The following is a 15,828-nucleotide window of genomic DNA, read 5'->3' on the forward strand; positions in this document are numbered from 1 at the left end:
TCCCCTCTGCCGCTTCTCATTGGCCGGCCGTGCCGAATTTTAAACTCTTCTCCCCACCCCCTAGCAACCGCATCCGTCCCGGCTCTCCCATTGGCTCTCGTGCCGTGCGGCCCGCTCGCTGATTGGCCGCGCGGCTCGACCAGTGCCGGCAGCCGCCGCCGCGCTGCTACTTTCAAAAGAGCCGGGGCCGGCGGCGGCTGCGTGCAGGTGAGCGGCGCTGGGGCACCCTGGCCCGGATTTTCCCTATGTAACCCCCCCGGTTTTATTCCTCCTTGCGTGTGGGGCTCCCTGCTGTGTCACCGGGTGCTGAGCGAGGCCCTGACCCTGTAGGCCTTGTGGAGGGAGGGATGGGGAGGTCTCACCGTACCCCCTCATCCTTTTGCTTCCCCCCCCCCCAACCCCGGTGCTCCCCTATCTCCGGGACTATCTATAGGGCTGGGGGGGGAGGGGAGCACCTCTGAGCCTCTGAACAGCGTTATTGGTTGCTTTGGGCCCTGCACCCCTTTCCCTGCGGGTGTGCAGTGGGATTTGCCCCCCCCCCCCCCATAACCGTGCCCACCCCCGCTTTGCTCGCAGAGGCCGAGGAGGAGGATGCCGGTGGCACGCAGCACCAAGGCACAGAGCATCAAGCAGCCCCGAGCCGGCAAGGCGCCCTCTGTTACCGAGAATGTCCCCCCTGAGAAGGTATGGCCGTGGGCTACGGGGGGGAGGGGGGGGGTTCCCGGTGGGGTACCCCCAGCCCCACATTGCCGGCTCTGTTGCAGGAGGAGGGCTGCCAGGCCAAGCGCTCCCCGTCCTCGCCCCAGGGAGGGCCCAAGAAGCGGTCAGCGTTTGGGGACATCACCAATGTGAGTGCCGTGCCGTGCTCCCAGCCCTCCCCCCTCCCCCTTCCACGAGCACTGATGAGCCGAGCCTCAGCTCTTTGCTACGTTTTTCCTTCTCTTTTTCCCCCCCCTCCAAAAACAGGCTCACAAGAACCAGGCGGTGACAGGGAAGAAGGAGGGGGTGAAAGCTCCCACCCGCAAAGCAACGAGGCCCCCCCCCGCCCTGGTAGTGGCCAAGAACAATGAGATCAACCTGAAAAAGTGAGTACCCAGGTGAGATGGGAACAGAGCGTGGGGGTCAGGAGCCGTTCACAGCCCTCCCTGCGGTGCTGGGGCTTCCCTGGGGTGCTGGAGTGCATGAGCAGGATGGGGGTGGGCAGGAGATAGATGGGGCTTTTTGGAGACGCGGGAGATGCGTCCCCCTGCTGATGTCCTTGTCCTGTCTAGGTCATTGAGGAAAACTCCCCCGACAGATGTTCCTGTGGAGCCTGAGAAAGATTCTGTGTCTGAGGAGCCTGTGCAGGTATGAAGCTGTCCCAGGCAATGGACCCCAGGGTGCAGCCTTGTCCCCAGCCCCATTCTAGGGGCAATGGGACATCTCTGGAGCTGCTCATTGTGGTGGGATGGGAGCTGGAGGTTAAACCTGCTCCTCTGAGCATCTCCAATGGCAAAGGGTGGAGTGAGAGCTGTGGGGCAGCTTGGAGAGAGCGGGTGCTGCCCCGTAGAGCTCTGCAAGCTTTCCTCAGGCCTGTCCTCACTGCTGCCTTCTCCACACAGCAGGTCCCAGTGGTGGAGGACATAGACAAGGAGCAGCTGGGAGACCCCTATGCCAGTGCCGAGTATGCCAAGGAGATCTTCGACTACATGCGGGAGAGGGAGGTGGGTGATGTCTGCTTGGGGAGTCCTGTGTGGAGCAGGAGGGGCTCATTTTGGGATGGGAGTCCCTGACTTCTGCTGCCTTGACAGGAGAAGTTCCTGCTTCCTGACTACATGGAGAAGCAGCCAGACATCAGTAGGGACATGCGTGCCATCCTTGTGGACTGGATGGTGGAGGTGCAGGTAGGCAGGCATGGGGAGGGGGCTTGGACTTGCCCCATGCTTTATATGGGGTGGGAGTCACTCTGGACCTATGAGCATCCCCAGTGCAGAGCTCATCGTCGTCCCTCTCCCCATGCTGTTGATGAGCCCGTGAATGCCCCAGGAATTCAGGCTTTTGCCCAACACCTCCTATCCTTGCAGGAAAACTTTGAGCTGAACCACGAGACGCTGTACCTGGCAGTGAAGCTGGTGGACCACTACCTGGTGGAGGTGGTGAGCATGAGGGACAAGCTGCAGCTCATCGGCTCCACTGCTGTCCTCATCGCCTCCAAATTCGAGGTGACTCTTGGTGTGGGTTTTAGAGAATGCTGATACTCCAAAGTTCTGGGGTGGCACACCCATCCTTGTGCTGCCCCTTTCTGTGCCAGGGGTCATGCCTACTGGAGACCTGGCACTTCTCTGCTGTGTGGGGACTGCCAGGACACCGGGGTGTCGCGAGATGACGGTCCTGGCAGGACATGTGCCCTTAGAGGGCCTGAAAATTGCGTAGGCTCCCCCCAGCTGTTGCCAGGATGAGTGCTGAGCAGTTCCTCTCCCCGCAGGAGCGCTGCCCTCCATGCGTGGATGACTTCCTGTACATCTGCGACGATGCCTACAAGCGGGAAGAGCTCATTGCCATGGAGACGAGCATCCTCCGCACCCTCAACTTCGACATCAACATCCCCATCCCCTACCGCTTCCTGCGGCGCTTTGCCAAGGTGGGTGTCGTGCCACCTCCCCTGGCCTGACACAAAGTGGGGAAGGGGTGAGGGCGGTGACCTAAGGGTTTGGGGTCTGCATCCAGTGCCCTAAAAAAAAAGGAGGGTGCTGGTGTGGCGTTGCTGAAATCTGAGCCTTCTGCCCACAGTGTGCCCGTGCCTCGATGGAGACGCTGACTCTGGCCCGCTTCCTCTGCGAGATGACCCTGCAGGAGTACGACTACGCACGGGAGCGTCCCTCCAAGCTGGCCGCCAGCAGCCTGCTGCTAGCACTCACCATGAAGAACCTGGGTGGCTGGGTGAGCGTGGGAACACGGGGGAGGGATGGAGGGACCATGGCGGCATCGCAGGGATGACCCTGGCTCACACCTCGTCGCTTTGCAGACCCCCACGCTGGAGTATTACAGCGGGTACTGCGCGCAGGATCTGCATCCCTTGGTGAAAAGGCTGAACTTTCTGCTCACCTACCAGCCCTGCGACAAGCTGAAGGCTGTGCGCACCAAATACTCGCACAGGTGAGCATCCCACCAGCCCTCGAGTGCTTTTGGGAGCTGGTGGGGGGGGGGGGCCAGGGCTGGTGCTGAGCTCTGTATCCCCACACACCTCCTTGCAGGGTCTTCTTTGAGGTTGCCAAAACGACCCCCATGGACATGATGAAGCTGGAGGAGAAGTTGAAAAGCTAGCCCTGCCTCTGTACATAGCCTGTAAATAGCTGGGTGCCCGCCTGGGTGGGAGCACTGTGTACATAAAGAGGGGTGGGGGTGGGGAAAAAAAAAAACAACACTGTTTTTACTGAATGGGAGAGAGGGTGGGGGGAAAAAAAGTGATGTAGAGCTGTCAATAAAATATTGTGTATATCTTAATGTGGTTGCATGCCCTTTCTGTCCCCAAGCAGTGACTTGACACCAGCAGCAGCAATAAATATCTTTTCTCCAAATATTTACACAGCTTAAATACCGACGTAGGGAAAGGGGGAGATCTTTTTGCTTTGGCCCCATACTGCAGCCCAGCTCCCTGGCTCCTGTAGTGACCCTGCACCGTTGGTGCCTCCAGCCCCTGAGGCTCAGAGAGAAGCAGCAGCTCCAGGGATGCTGGGGGACAAACAGACAAAGCAAGGCAAGCGGGGGTGGGGGGGGAGGGCTCCACACACACGCACACAGGGGGCAGCAGGGACCCAGGCCCCCCCCAGCTCCTGGCAGCCTAGGGTGGGTTGCTGAGCTCCTTAATGGCTTGCAAGATTCTCTTCATGTGGCCAACTTTGGTGATGCCCAGGTCCTGCGGGGGGGGGAGAGAGCAGCTGCAAAGCCTTGCTCCCCTGGGTGGAGCACAGGCATGATGCTGGTGAACCAGGGGTTGGGGCCAGCTCCCTCCCCACCATTGTGTCCCAACTGATAAGGGACAACAAGGTTGAAGGAGGGAGGGGGACACGGTGCTCTCTTGTGCTGGGGTCTAGGAGGTGGAAGCAAGGGCAGTGGTACCTTCAGGTCTCTCCTCTCCAGCAGGATCAGCTCTGAGCCCTGGATGTCGTGCCGGATAAAGATTTCTCTGTACTCCCCTAACCCAAGTGTTTCCAGCCAGGCAGCCACCTCCTCAGCACCCCACTTGTCCGCTAGAAGGGAGAAAAACCCCAGAAGTGGAGCAGGACACAAGGAGGGTAGATGCTGTCCCGTGTTTCCCCCCCACCTCTGTATGGGGCTCCTTCACTTCTGTATAGAATATCCAACCCTCTCCCTTTGCTCAGTCAGCCTCTCACAGGGCTGAGCTCTATTGCAGCCCCTTCTCCCCTCATCCCATTGTATGTCCTCCATCCCATTATATGTGCAGCTCCTTTACCTGGGAGCGCACTGTTGCTCTTTTGCTTCTGTGCCTTGTCCTTCCTGGGCTTGGGGATGTTGAGGCGAAGCTTGAAGCTGCCTTTATTGGCACTGCTGGTGCTCTCCTGCAAGAAACAGGGTTGAGCCCACCCCTACACCCCCCCACATCACCCCCCACACCCCACCCCTATGCACCCACCTCCTCGCTGGGGTGGGCGATGGGTCCCAACCAGTGGATGTCCAGCAGCCGCTGCAGCTCCTGGCCCAGCGCACTCAGGGGGCCCTGCAGCACTTCCTCCTCCTGGGGTGAGTCCAGCTGCGGGGGACAGGGACCGTCCCCAGCCCCACTGCCACCTGCTGGTGGGGGGGACAACTGGGCTGGGGGGCTCGGAGGGGTCCCGGGCCCCACACTCACCGCCTTCCCCTCCAGGAACGCTCTGGTCTCGGTATAGAGCGCTTTGATGCTCAGCACCACCTCCACGGCTGCGTTCCTGCTGAGAAACTGTGGGGGCACGGGGAGTGAGCACGGAGCTGGGGGTCTGCTAGGGTGGGGGTCCGGCCCCCCCGACCCCGCTCACCTCAGAGGTGCCGGTGCCTTTGTTGCAGAGCGCGTCGCTCAGCGCCGAGGTGCTGGTGTTGACGGCGTGCGCCAGCTCCTGCTCCACGCCTTTGTGCGCCTTGGCTGCCTCGCGGATCCTGCAGCAGGGATGGGATGGGATGGAGCTGGCGTGTCCCTGTGCCCCCCCCGACCCCGCAGCCCCTCGCCCCCGTCCTGACCTGGCGATGAGGGTCTCGGCCACGCGTGACAGCTGCTGCAGCAGGCTGCTCTCCTCCTCGGTCAGGTACTCCATGGACTGCTGCGAGCTGAGCCGCGGCCGCGCGGCAGTACGGTAGCTCTCCCCCTTCTGTTTGTCCTCCCACGACTTCAGGGTGCTTTCAAACGCCTGCGGGGGGCACGGAGGTCCCCCCCTGCTCACCCCACTGCCCCCCAACCCCGTCCATCCCACGGGGCTCACCCGGTCCCTGGTCAGCATCTGCGCCCGGTTCTTGTGCTGGATCCGGATGACGCCGGGCGGTTGGATCCACGCTTCCCCATCCACCTGCACCGGAACGCCCTCGTCCCCGCGGATGGTGATCTTCACCACGCGGCACTGCGGGGCGGGCAGGGCTGGCACCGGGGCCGGCAGCGGGTGGCACCCCGGGGAGCTCCCCCCGGCCCTACCTGGGCGATGCGGTGGTGCTGCAGGTTGATGACCCGCGACACGGCCATCTGGATGCTGCCGAACACAGCCACCACCTCCAGCTTCTTGTCGTCAAAGGACGGCGCGCCGAAGTTCTGCGTGGGAACGGCCCCACCGTGCCGGGCTCAGTGCCCCCCACCCACCACCCAGTGATAGACAGGGCTTCTGCCCAACACACCCCTCCCCCCCCCCCAGCTCGCACTCACGTTGTCCTCCTTGGTGCCGCCCCAAAAATTGATGCCCCCGGCGTAGCTGGGGATGTTGAGCACGGCGATGCCCTGCAGGCTGGGCAGCGAGATGGGTACCCCGTCGCACTGCAAGAGAAGGCTGAGCCTGGGGGCCACCCCGCTGCCCCCCACCCCGCTGCCCCCCACCCCAGCCCTGCTCCCAGCCCTGACCCCGTACCTCCAGCTGCACCCGCTGCTCCAGGTTCTTGTAGGTGCGCTGCAGCAGCTCCTTGGTGCCCAGCACCCCATACCACATCATGTTCTTGGTGCGGCTGCTGCAGGTTGAAGTGGGGGAGGTGAATGGCCACCAGCCCCACAGCATCCCAGTGTTCCTACTCATCATTCCAGCAGTCCCTCCCAGTATCCCTGCGGTCCTTCCCATCATCCCGCTATCCTGGCATCCCAATACTCTCTTCCAGCATCCTTGCATCCCACCCGTCCATTCCAGCAACCCAATGGTCCCTCCTAGCACCCCAGTGGTCCCTTTCAGCATCCCTTTGGTCCATCCTGGCACCCCAGTGGTCTTTCCTGGCATCCCTGTACTCCCTTCCAGCATCCTGGTGGTCCTTCCCAGCATCCCAGTGGCCCCTCCCAGTATCCCTGCATCCTGGCATCCCAGTAGTCCTTTCCAGCATCCCAGTGGTCCATCCCAGCAATCCCTCCCAGCATGGGCACCATGGAGCTGGGCTGAGGGGGACCCAAGCATCCCACGTTTTTCCCAGGGGGGGTCTCAGCCAACCTGCACTTCTTGGGGTGCTCGTCCCGCTTGTTGTTGAACTCCAGCGAGATCTTGGCATCCAGGCCGATGCCGAAGTAATTGTTCATGACACATTTCTCCGAGAAGTGCCTGAAAGCAGCGGGGCTGGCACCGGGATAGGAGGTGAAAAACCCAACAGAGCCCTGGGGCCACCCCAAACTCACAGCACACCGGGGTCCTCGGGGAACTGCAAGCTGCCAAAGGTGTCCGGCCGCTCCAGGAGGATGGACGAGGTGGCCGAGGTCACCGTCTCCCGCCGAGAGCCTGCGGGGTGGGTTGGAGGCGGCTGCTGAGTGAGCCCACCCCACTGCCCTCCTCGAAGCCCACCCTAAAAGATGCTGTGTCCCGCCTTACAGAGCCGCTCCTCCTCCTTGTTGAGCTCCTCCGAGCTGTCCTTCTTGCTGGGGACCGCGGTGGCCTGGTATGCTTGGGTCTGTTTGTTCTGCTCATCCACAGCTGGGGGGCAAACACAGCATGGCAGTGGGGCCAGGGCACCCCCCCTGCACCCCAACAGCCGTGCCCAGCCTCGGGGCTCTGCACCAGCCTGCCCCAGCCATTGGATCATGTTGGAGATGGGGTGATGCTCCTTTGGGATTGCACAGGGATGAACATTCAGAAGGGAAACTGAAGCACGGCCCCTCCCCGTGCTGCCCCCTCACCTCTCTCGGCCTGCTCGATGATCTGCCGCAGGGCTTTCTTCAGGCTGTTGGCCCGCAGCATCAGCTGCTCCTTGGATTTGAAGATGCGGGGCACGGGGCTGGGGGCAAAGCCGCCTTTCTCCAGCTCCTTGGCATCGGTCGGGGTGCCCTGCGGGGTCCCCTCGGGGACCACGATGGCCTGAGCCTCCTCGGTCAGCTCCCGCACCAGCGAGTCCAGCTTCTCATTCAGCATGGCACACTGCGGGGCAGCCACGCGCTCAGCCCAGTGCCTGGCACCCCAAGGGATGGGCACCCCAAGGGGTGGGCACCCCAAATGCCTGCACATCCCATGCTACTCTGGGCACCCCAAGTGCCTCAATATCCTACACTTTCCTGGGTACCCCCAAGAGCTTCGGCACCCTCATGGCACACACACCCCCAGCAACCCCCCACCACCCCCAGGCCCTCACTTTGGCCCCCCAGACCCACCTTCCTGGCCATCAGCTCTGCCTCCTGCTTGTTCTCAGTTGCCCTCTTGTAGGCACGGCCAACTTCAGCCACAAAGTCATTGACAGTGCCACAGAGGAACCTGACGAGGGAAGCGGCGGGGAATGATGGGACCAGTGGTGTCCTGGGGGGACCCGTCCCCAACACCCCCGACTCCAGCACCCCCGTACTTGGCAGATGAAATCACCACTGAGTGCTTGTCCGACTCCAGGATCTTGGCCAGGTGGAAGGCGACAGAGTCGGCGTAGTGGGAGATGTGGGCCTGGGGAGAGGACAGCTGGATGGGTGTCCCGAGACAGGATGGGGACATGCCACCGCGTCCATCCCCTCGGTACAGGGAGGCACACCAGTTTGAGCCTGGCCATGCTCATCCCATTACATGTTGCCCCCCCCGCCCCGTAACATTCCCCGTCCAACCCCTACAACAGTTTCAGGGTGGCAGGGACCTGTCCCCAGAAGTGCCCACCTGGATGTTGGAGTCCCCGTCCTCCTCCTCCTTCAGGGCCGGTGGGGACTGCTTGGGGGCTTCGTAGGTCAGCACGCTCCACCTGCCAAGCAGAGAGCAAGGATGCCTGCACCCCCCCCGACCCCATCCATCACGCTCGGGTGCCCAGGTCCCCCCACAGCTCACCGGTCCAGCATCTTGGTGGTGGCCCTCTCCAGCTTCTCCAGGATCTGCAGCAGCTGCGTGTCATCATCGCAGAGGCTGCCCCAGCCCAGCACCCGTGCCAGGTCGTTACCGGTGCCCAGAGGCAGGACGCCCAGCTGGCACTGCGGGATGGGGACAGGGTTCAGCCCGGTGCCCACCCTGTGGGTACCCCACCCCTCAGGTGTTGCAGGGGACAACACCATGGGCACATCCCAGTTGTCCCCATGGGGCGAGGATGGGGAGGTGGCAGTCCCTCAGCCCCATTGTCCCCACGGGATGAAGATGGGAGGTGGCAGCTCGTCGTCCCCATCATTCCCGTTGTCCCCACAGTCCCCATTGTCCCCTGCCATCGCTCACTTGCTTGTGCAGCCCCAGCGCGTCGATCTCGGACAGCACCCAGCCCACGCTGCCATCGCCACCGCACACCAGGATGCGGAAAGTGGAGAATTTCTGGAAGAGGCGCAGCCTGGAAAAGGGGGCACAGGGGGCTGTGGGGTCCCACTGGGCTCCTGCAGGTGACACCCCCGTGCCAGCACTCACCCCAGGTGCGGGCCCCCGTTCATGAGGTCGAAGACCTGCGCAGGGTTGAGGAACTGCTTGAACTTGCGCAGGAACTTGACGCCCTGGTTGTCCCCACTCTTGGAGTTGACGAAGGCCAGGAGGGGGCTGGAGCAGGAGGAGGGACAGGTGGCCTTCCAGAACCCTGCGGGGACACACGGACATGAGCACTGTCCCCAGCCCTGAAGACATAGAAGGAGACATCTCCAGTGATCGGAAGACGCATCCTGACTGCATCCAGCCCTACAGGCAGGAGGGAGAGTAAGCAGGGGACTATGGGAATGGAGAGTGATTGGAAGAGGAGGAAGAGACAGGGGTGGGATGGGATGGAGATGGGGATGAGGATGGGACAGTGACAAGGATGGTGATGGGGACGGAATGGTGACAGGGACAGGGATGGGAATGGGGAAGGAGAAAGAGATGGGATGTGGATGGGATGGGATTGGATGGTATGGGATGGGGAAAGGCATGGAGATAGGGTTAGGGATGAAATGAAGATGGTATGGGATGGGATGGAGATGGGGAGGGAGATGGGATGGGGTGGAAGCAGGGTTGGGGATGGGAGTGGGGAAGGAGAAGAGGGTGAGATGTAGATGGGATGGGATGGGGTAGGATGGGATTGGAGGAGATGGGATCAAACAGGGTTACCCAAGGGTTAGGTATCCCAAGGGATGGGCAACCCAAAGGATGGGTACTCCAAGGGCTGGGCATGGAGATGAGGTTGGGGATGGAATGGAGGTGGTATGGGATAGAGACGAGGATGGGAATGAGAATGACAGGGAGATGGGGAAGGAGATGGGACGGGATGGGAATGAGGCCAGGGACAGGCGAGGCTGTGCCAGGGCAGCACATGGGCCAAGTTTGGTTGTTCCAAGTTGTTCCAGCGCTGCCCTTGCAGGCACAGTGAGTCACCGGGCTGGCTCCTGTCCCCAGGCTGCAACCACAGCGATGGGCACAGAGGGGTCCATCCCTCACTGCAGGGACTGACCCAGCAGAACCAGGTGGGAATCCCCACCCAAATTTAGTGGCATTTGGTGGCCCTGGGGAACAGCCACTGCCAGAAGCTGCCACGTTCCCCCCCCCCCCCAGCTCTGCAGATGACTCAGGGAGGCTGGCAGCCGGCAGCATGCTTTTAAAGAAATGAGATGGGAACGCGATGTGCCCACGGTAGGGAATCGATGGGGCTGGCCCGCAGCCGGCTCGGGGACACCTCGGCCACCCCATTCCCAATCCCTGGGTTGGACGGAGCAGCCACGGCTCCGAGGAGGGAGGAGAACCGCGTGACGGTTGCCCTGACAGCATCCCGATGAGTAATGAGCAGCAGATGAGCCACCGGCTGAGCGGAGCGGTGGAAATCATTAAAGAACACGAGAAGGAAAATCCGGAGGAGAGGAACAGATTTTGCTTGGCGGAGGCCAGCTGGACCCCTCCGGATAGGGAAGCAGATAGGGCGAGGGAAGCGGTGCGGGAACATCCCTGGGTGGCGTTCACTCTGGAACCTACTGATGCCGCAGCCACGGTGCGTCCCCTCCCGACTCACCGTCCGAGTCGATGCTGTTCAGGGCGGTGGGTGGGATGATGGACACTTTGTACTGCCCCAAGGGGCACCTCTTGCCGAACTGCTCCTTGCAGGCGCTGTGCACCTGGGGGCATTTGTGCGAGCTGTGGGACACCCGCAGCCTCACCGTCCCCGGGGGACGCAGGCAGGGGACACGGGGGGGGGACACACGTCCTTACAATGGCTTTGCACCAGAGGCACCGCCAGTCCTGCAGCCTCCGCACGCTGCCGCAGGTCCGGTCGCAGACGGCACAGCGCGCGCTGACGGGCAGGTTCCCCTCCAGCCACTGGTGGGGCATGGCCACCTGCGGGCAGGGACAACTGTCACCAACGGGCCACCACGCCGTGCACCCAGGAGCCACGGGTGAGGACAGGGGACGTCCCACTCGGCGTCACCCGCTGTCACCTCCCGCCCACACCCGCCCGGTGACGGTGGCCCCGCAGTGGGGCCGCTCACCCCGTCCTCATCCTCGATGATCTCGCTGCCGATGGACGCCAGCGTGGTCCACTTGCAGTTGTTGGTGGCTCTGACAGCGCAGCGCTTGTGCGCTTTGAACTTGCACACTTGTGGGGTTGGGGAAGAGCAGGTGAGGGGCGAGGACGGTCCCTGACCCCACCTTCCCCCCACCCCCATGGCCCAGGGGATCCCCGGTGCCCACCTTCGCAGGAGAGGCCATGGGAGGTGACCCCCGAGAGCGCCTCGCGGCACACGTTGCAGAACGTGGGTCTGGCGTGGGAGCAGGCGTACCAGTTGTGCATGCCCGAGAAGTGTTCCATGTTGAACTGCGTGGCCTGTGGGGCACAGCCCCGCTGCAGCCACGGCCCTGTGACCCCACGGGGCCACCCCGCATCCCAGTGGTCCTTCCCAGCATCCCGCTATCCTGGCATCCCAGAGGTCCCTTCCAGCATCCCAGCATCTCACAGTCCCTTCGGTCTATCCCAGCATCCCGATATTCCAACAGCCCCTTCTGGTATCCCACCATCCTGGCATCCCAGTGGCCCTTCCCGGCATCCTGCTATCCCTGTGCTCTTTTCTGGCATCCTGACCGTCCCTTCCCAGAGACCCTCCCCCTGACCCCACAGCTGTCCCACCTCGTGGATCTCCCACTTCTGCACTGACTTCAGGGCTCCGATCCAGTCCTCCATCTCCTTGCGGTTCTCAGCACACAGGATGAGCTTGCGGAACGGCGTGATCACCTGCGACGAGCCACAGTCCCACAGCCCATTGCAAGGCCACCCCACAGCGAGCCAAACCCCATGGCAGCCCATCCAAACCCCACAGCAACCCACTCAAACCCCACGGCAGCCCACCCAAATCCCACCACAGCCCACCCAAACCCCATGGCAGCCCACCCAGATCCCATCACAGCCCACCCAGATCCCACAGAAAGCCTCCGCCTCACTGTGAAGCTGTTGTTGATGTTCTTGGTGCTGGTCTCGGCCACGCTGGCGTCGGACAGGTCCACCTCATCAAAGATCAGGGACTGTGGGAACAAAGCGGGGCTCAGTGCTGCTGCAAACCCAAACCCAGCTCAGTGGGGGCTCGGGACCCCCCCCAGCCCACCTTAGCATCCTTGGCATAATACAGCGTCCGGCCTCGCAGCTTGAAGTATCTCCGCTTCCACCTCTGGAAGGAGCTCGTCTGCTTCAGCAGCAGCCCCTCCTTCACACTCTTCTGTGGGGACATGGGGACATCAGCTCCCAGGAGCCCCCAGCCAGGGTTACAGGACGGCAGCGATGACCATGGGGATGGGGGGACGCACGGTGATGATGGGGGGACATTGGGGGAATCCTGATAGTGATGGGTATGGGGGTGCAGGGGGCTTGAGGTGGTGATGGAGGGACATGGGGGGGGGTCATGGCAATGTGGGGAGAGGGACACAGGGGGCTCCTGCTGGTTTGGAGCAGGGGGACATGGGGGGCTTTATGATGGAAAGGAACGTTGGGGGGTGGGAAGTCGGAATGGTGAGGAATGGGGGGATGCAGGGAGAGGGTGGGGGGCTCCTGGGGGGAAGGAGTGGGGGGACACGGGGAGCTCCTGACAGTGAGGAGCAGGGGACGTGGGGACCTCCTGGTGGTGATGCTCAGGGGGATGCAGGGGGCTCCAGGTGGGAAGGTGCAGGGGGGCACGGGGTGATCCCGATGCCAGGAGCAGGGGCCGCGGTGCGGTGCAGGCGCAGCGGGGTCGGAGCCAGCACTGCAGCCCGGCTCAGCGTGGCCGGGGGCCAGGCGGGTGGCACGATCCTGCAGGGCGGGTGCCAGCACCGCAGCGGGAGCTGCTCCGGGCGATGCAGGGCTTGGGCAGGATGCGACCCGGCTGCTCAACCCGACAGGCAGAGCCCTCTCCACCCCCCTCCCCCCCAAGTAGAAACACCCCGGATCAGAGCAAAAAGCCCCAAAAGAAAGAGGGGGAGATGGGGCTCAGCACGCATCACCGCACCAACCTGCATCTCACCAGCATCACCCCATGGGAACGCAGCGGGCTCCGGCGGGTCCAGCCCCACACCCCCAGAAAGCCGGCGGGGTTGGGGTGCACACAGAGGGCTGCGGGTGGCTGCAAACCTTATCAGCTGTGCAATGCAAGGCGCCCTTCCGGGCTCGGCCGCAGCCGTGCACCCCCAGGACGTGCCCTGCAGCCCTGCAGCCCCCAAACCCCGGCGCCGCGGGGACCCCTGCGAGGTTTCGGTGCTGGTGCACGAAAAGGGGCTGCAGAATTAATGGGGGACGGCGACGCGGCTCGTGCACAACGGAAAATGCGTCGGGGCGAGGCACCCCGCAGACATCCGGCTGCTGGCACCGGGGCTATCTCGGTGGCCCAGGCACAGCCACCCAGGCAGTACCCCTGTCCCCTGCCACGTCCCGGCGGGCTGGGAGCGATGCGGGGCAGTGGGGCACGGATGGGCTCTGGTGCAGGTGGCATCCCGTGGATCCACCCCTGTGGGGTGACCAGTGGGGTCTCCAGTGGGGCCCGATGGGATCAGGATGTCTCCACGGCGGGGAACTCACAGCACGCAGGGGACCCCGAAGCGTACAGGGGGACTGCAAAGCATACAGGGGACCTCACGATCCCAAAGAATACAGGGGAACCCAAAGCATGTAGGGGGATCCTCAAGGTATGCAGACGGACCCCAAAGCATGTTGGGGCACCCCAAAGCACACAAAGGGACCCCAAGGTATCCGTGTGACCTCAGAGCATGCAGGGGCCACCAATCCGCATAGGGGGCCTCAGAGCATGCAGGGGGACTCCAAAGCATGCAGGAGACCCCAAGGCGTGAGGGGGACCTCAAATCATACAGAGGGTCCCCAAAGCATGCAGGTGATATCAGAGCATGCAGAGGATCCCTAAGCACACAGGGGACCTAAGAGCCTGCAAGGGATCCCTTAAAGAACACAGGGGACCCCAAAGCTTGAAGAGAGACCCCCGAAGTGAGCGGGGGCACATAGGATAGCCTCAAGCACACAGGGGGACCTCAAAGTGTGCGTGCAGCTGCCAGCAGCTCCCGGAGACAATTTGCAGCCCAGCACCTCTGCGGTGACACTTCTCAACCCAGTGCCACCATTGTAGTCCCTTGGGTTACTCCGGCAAGTGACCCCCCAGGGTGACACCCCAGGACTGCTCTGCCAGTGGTGGGGGACATTCCCACCCCCAGTTCCCCATCGATGCCCACAGCCCCGCAGGGAACCGGCAGCCCTCCGCCTCAATGAGGAGGAGGAGGAGGGGGTGGCAGCAACCCCCCTCCTGCACTGGGGCCATTCAGCCCTGCAGGGGCACCTGCGCCAGGCAGCTGTCATTGTCACCAAGCACAATGGCCTCAACGCCTCCGCGCCAGGGCAGGCACAAAGCGCCCCACGGGGCGCCCCGCAATTACAGCCCACGAGCTGGGGGGTGGGGAGTGGGGGGCTGGGATGGATGTGGGGGGGGAATGGAGCCGGCATTCGGGGCGCATGCTGATGGGGATGGACGCAGCATGGATGGGGATGGGATGTCCACCCCGTCCTGTCCCCAGGGGAGACATCACCATCATATGGGGGCACGCTCAACCCCAAGAGGTGGGGTGGGGGCCCCAAAACCTCAGTAGGCCCCCTGTTATCAGCAATGGGGATGGCTGAGGACACCCAAAAATAGGTCCCCCCTCCTCGCCGCTAAGCCAGGCAACTCTCGGGAGCCCTAGCACTCTGCTCTCCCTCATTAACTCCGTGCTAATTAGGTCTGTGGGGTGCTGCCACCCCCCCGATAAGGCTGCACAGGGGCCACCTCGGATACCACACGCGTTCCCTTCCCAGCATTGCCTCCTGCATGGCGAATTGCTGGATGTGGCCGAGGGGCCACGCTGCCACCTGGCCTGGGGGACAGGGGGACCTTGTGACACCCCCATGCATGGCACGGCACAGGGTCAGCGGTCCCAAACAGCACCGGGGGCTCTGTCACCCCCGGACCCACATCGGGCTCCTGTCCCCATAGCAGCACCCCATATATAGCAGGACCTACCAACACGTCACGCTGCGCACAAGCCGCCGACCCCTAACCACGGTTGGGAGGAAATAAAACGAAGATTTGGGGTCGGGGCTGACAGGAGGAAGGGGGTCCCCTCACCTTGCTCCTCATCTGCCCCGAGGTGGACACCTTCCGGATGAGTTTGTGGGTGCTGCCCTCCTGCTCGCCCTCGCTGTCCGACGACTCCTCGCCGCCCGCCTCGGGGGACACGGGGGACAGCTTGTCCGAGTCCAGGGATGACACGGATTCCCGCGCCTGCCGCAGGAACAGGTCGCCGGCCACCAGCTTCTCGGCCATCTTTGCGGGGAGCGGGGGGGGGGGAACAGCCCTGAGGTACGGAGATGGGCACTGAGATGGGGCACGGAGCCCCTACGACGTGGGAATCCATGGGGACGGTGCCATTGGGGTGCACAACTTCTCCCGTTCCCTGTAACGTTTCTCCTTGTTTTGGTGCCCCGGCGCTCGGTCCCCCCGCTCCCACCCGGTGCCGTTGGGGTGCTGCCACCCCCCCCCCCGCAGCCCCCACCCGTGGGTGCCCGTCCCTGGGGTGTGCTGGGGCGGGGGGGAGGCCTCTCCCACCTCAGGAAGGGATGGGGGTGAGATGGGGGCTCTCCAGATGGAGTGGGGTGGGGGGGCACCCACCTGGCTGCACTGCGGGGCCGGGGGGCACCCACCGCAGCCCCCCACCTCCCCTACATGCTCTGCCTCCTCCCCGCGCAGCACCAAGCGTGGGCTGCCGATTTATGATGGGATGGGAGGGGGGG

The 15,828-nt window shown here is 63.3% G+C and overlaps 2 protein-coding genes across 7 annotated transcripts; one reads left to right on the forward strand and one right to left on the reverse strand.

The window, feature by feature from the left end:
* Positions 123–3,483, forward strand: CCNB3 (cyclin B3). 4 transcript variants are annotated; one of them, XM_021406468.1, is made up of 12 exons: positions 123–207; positions 577–684; positions 765–848; positions 967–1,085; positions 1,272–1,347; positions 1,602–1,703; positions 1,791–1,883; positions 2,064–2,201; positions 2,465–2,620; positions 2,770–2,919; positions 3,005–3,135; positions 3,234–3,483. In XM_021406468.1, the coding sequence occupies exons 2-12, from the start codon at positions 592–594 to the stop codon at positions 3,301–3,303; spliced, it is 1,212 nt and encodes a 403-aa protein (XP_021262143.1). In that variant the 5' UTR covers positions 123–207; positions 577–591; the 3' UTR covers positions 3,304–3,483. The 4 variants fall into 4 exon arrangements, with proteins under 4 accessions (XP_021262143.1, XP_021262146.1, XP_021262144.1 ...); XM_021406471.1 differs by having other exon boundaries at positions 1,605–1,703; XM_021406469.1 differs by having other exon boundaries at positions 194–247.
* DGKK (diacylglycerol kinase kappa) lies at positions 3,545–15,378 on the reverse strand. Of its 3 annotated transcripts, XM_021406466.1 has the most exons (29): positions 15,164–15,378; positions 12,134–12,244; positions 11,973–12,053; positions 11,662–11,766; positions 11,229–11,361; positions 11,027–11,133; positions 10,749–10,874; positions 10,552–10,654; positions 8,994–9,156; positions 8,811–8,919; positions 8,436–8,575; positions 8,271–8,352; positions 7,975–8,066; positions 7,787–7,886; positions 7,319–7,556; positions 7,014–7,115; positions 6,824–6,923; positions 6,642–6,749; positions 6,081–6,177; positions 5,882–5,989; positions 5,657–5,770; positions 5,451–5,585; positions 5,212–5,378; positions 5,013–5,130; positions 4,850–4,936; positions 4,634–4,750; positions 4,454–4,559; positions 4,099–4,229; positions 3,546–3,895 (listed from the first exon to the last, which is right to left on the reverse strand). In XM_021406466.1, exons 1-29 carry the CDS (start codon positions 15,359–15,361, stop codon positions 3,821–3,823), a joined length of 3,453 nt encoding a protein of 1,150 aa, XP_021262141.1. In that variant the 5' UTR covers positions 15,362–15,378; the 3' UTR covers positions 3,546–3,820. The 3 variants fall into 3 exon arrangements, with proteins under 3 accessions (XP_021262140.1, XP_021262141.1, XP_021262142.1); XM_021406465.1 differs by having other exon boundaries at positions 3,545–3,895; positions 4,634–4,936; XM_021406467.1 differs by lacking the exon at positions 15,164–15,378 and adding an exon at positions 13,014–14,956 and having other exon boundaries at positions 3,547–3,895; positions 4,634–4,936.

Source organism: Numida meleagris, chromosome 8 (genome assembly GCF_002078875.1).
Source record: "Numida meleagris isolate 19003 breed g44 Domestic line chromosome 8, NumMel1.0, whole genome shotgun sequence".
In the NCBI taxonomy this organism is placed as follows: Eukaryota; Metazoa; Chordata; class Aves; order Galliformes; family Numididae; genus Numida; species Numida meleagris.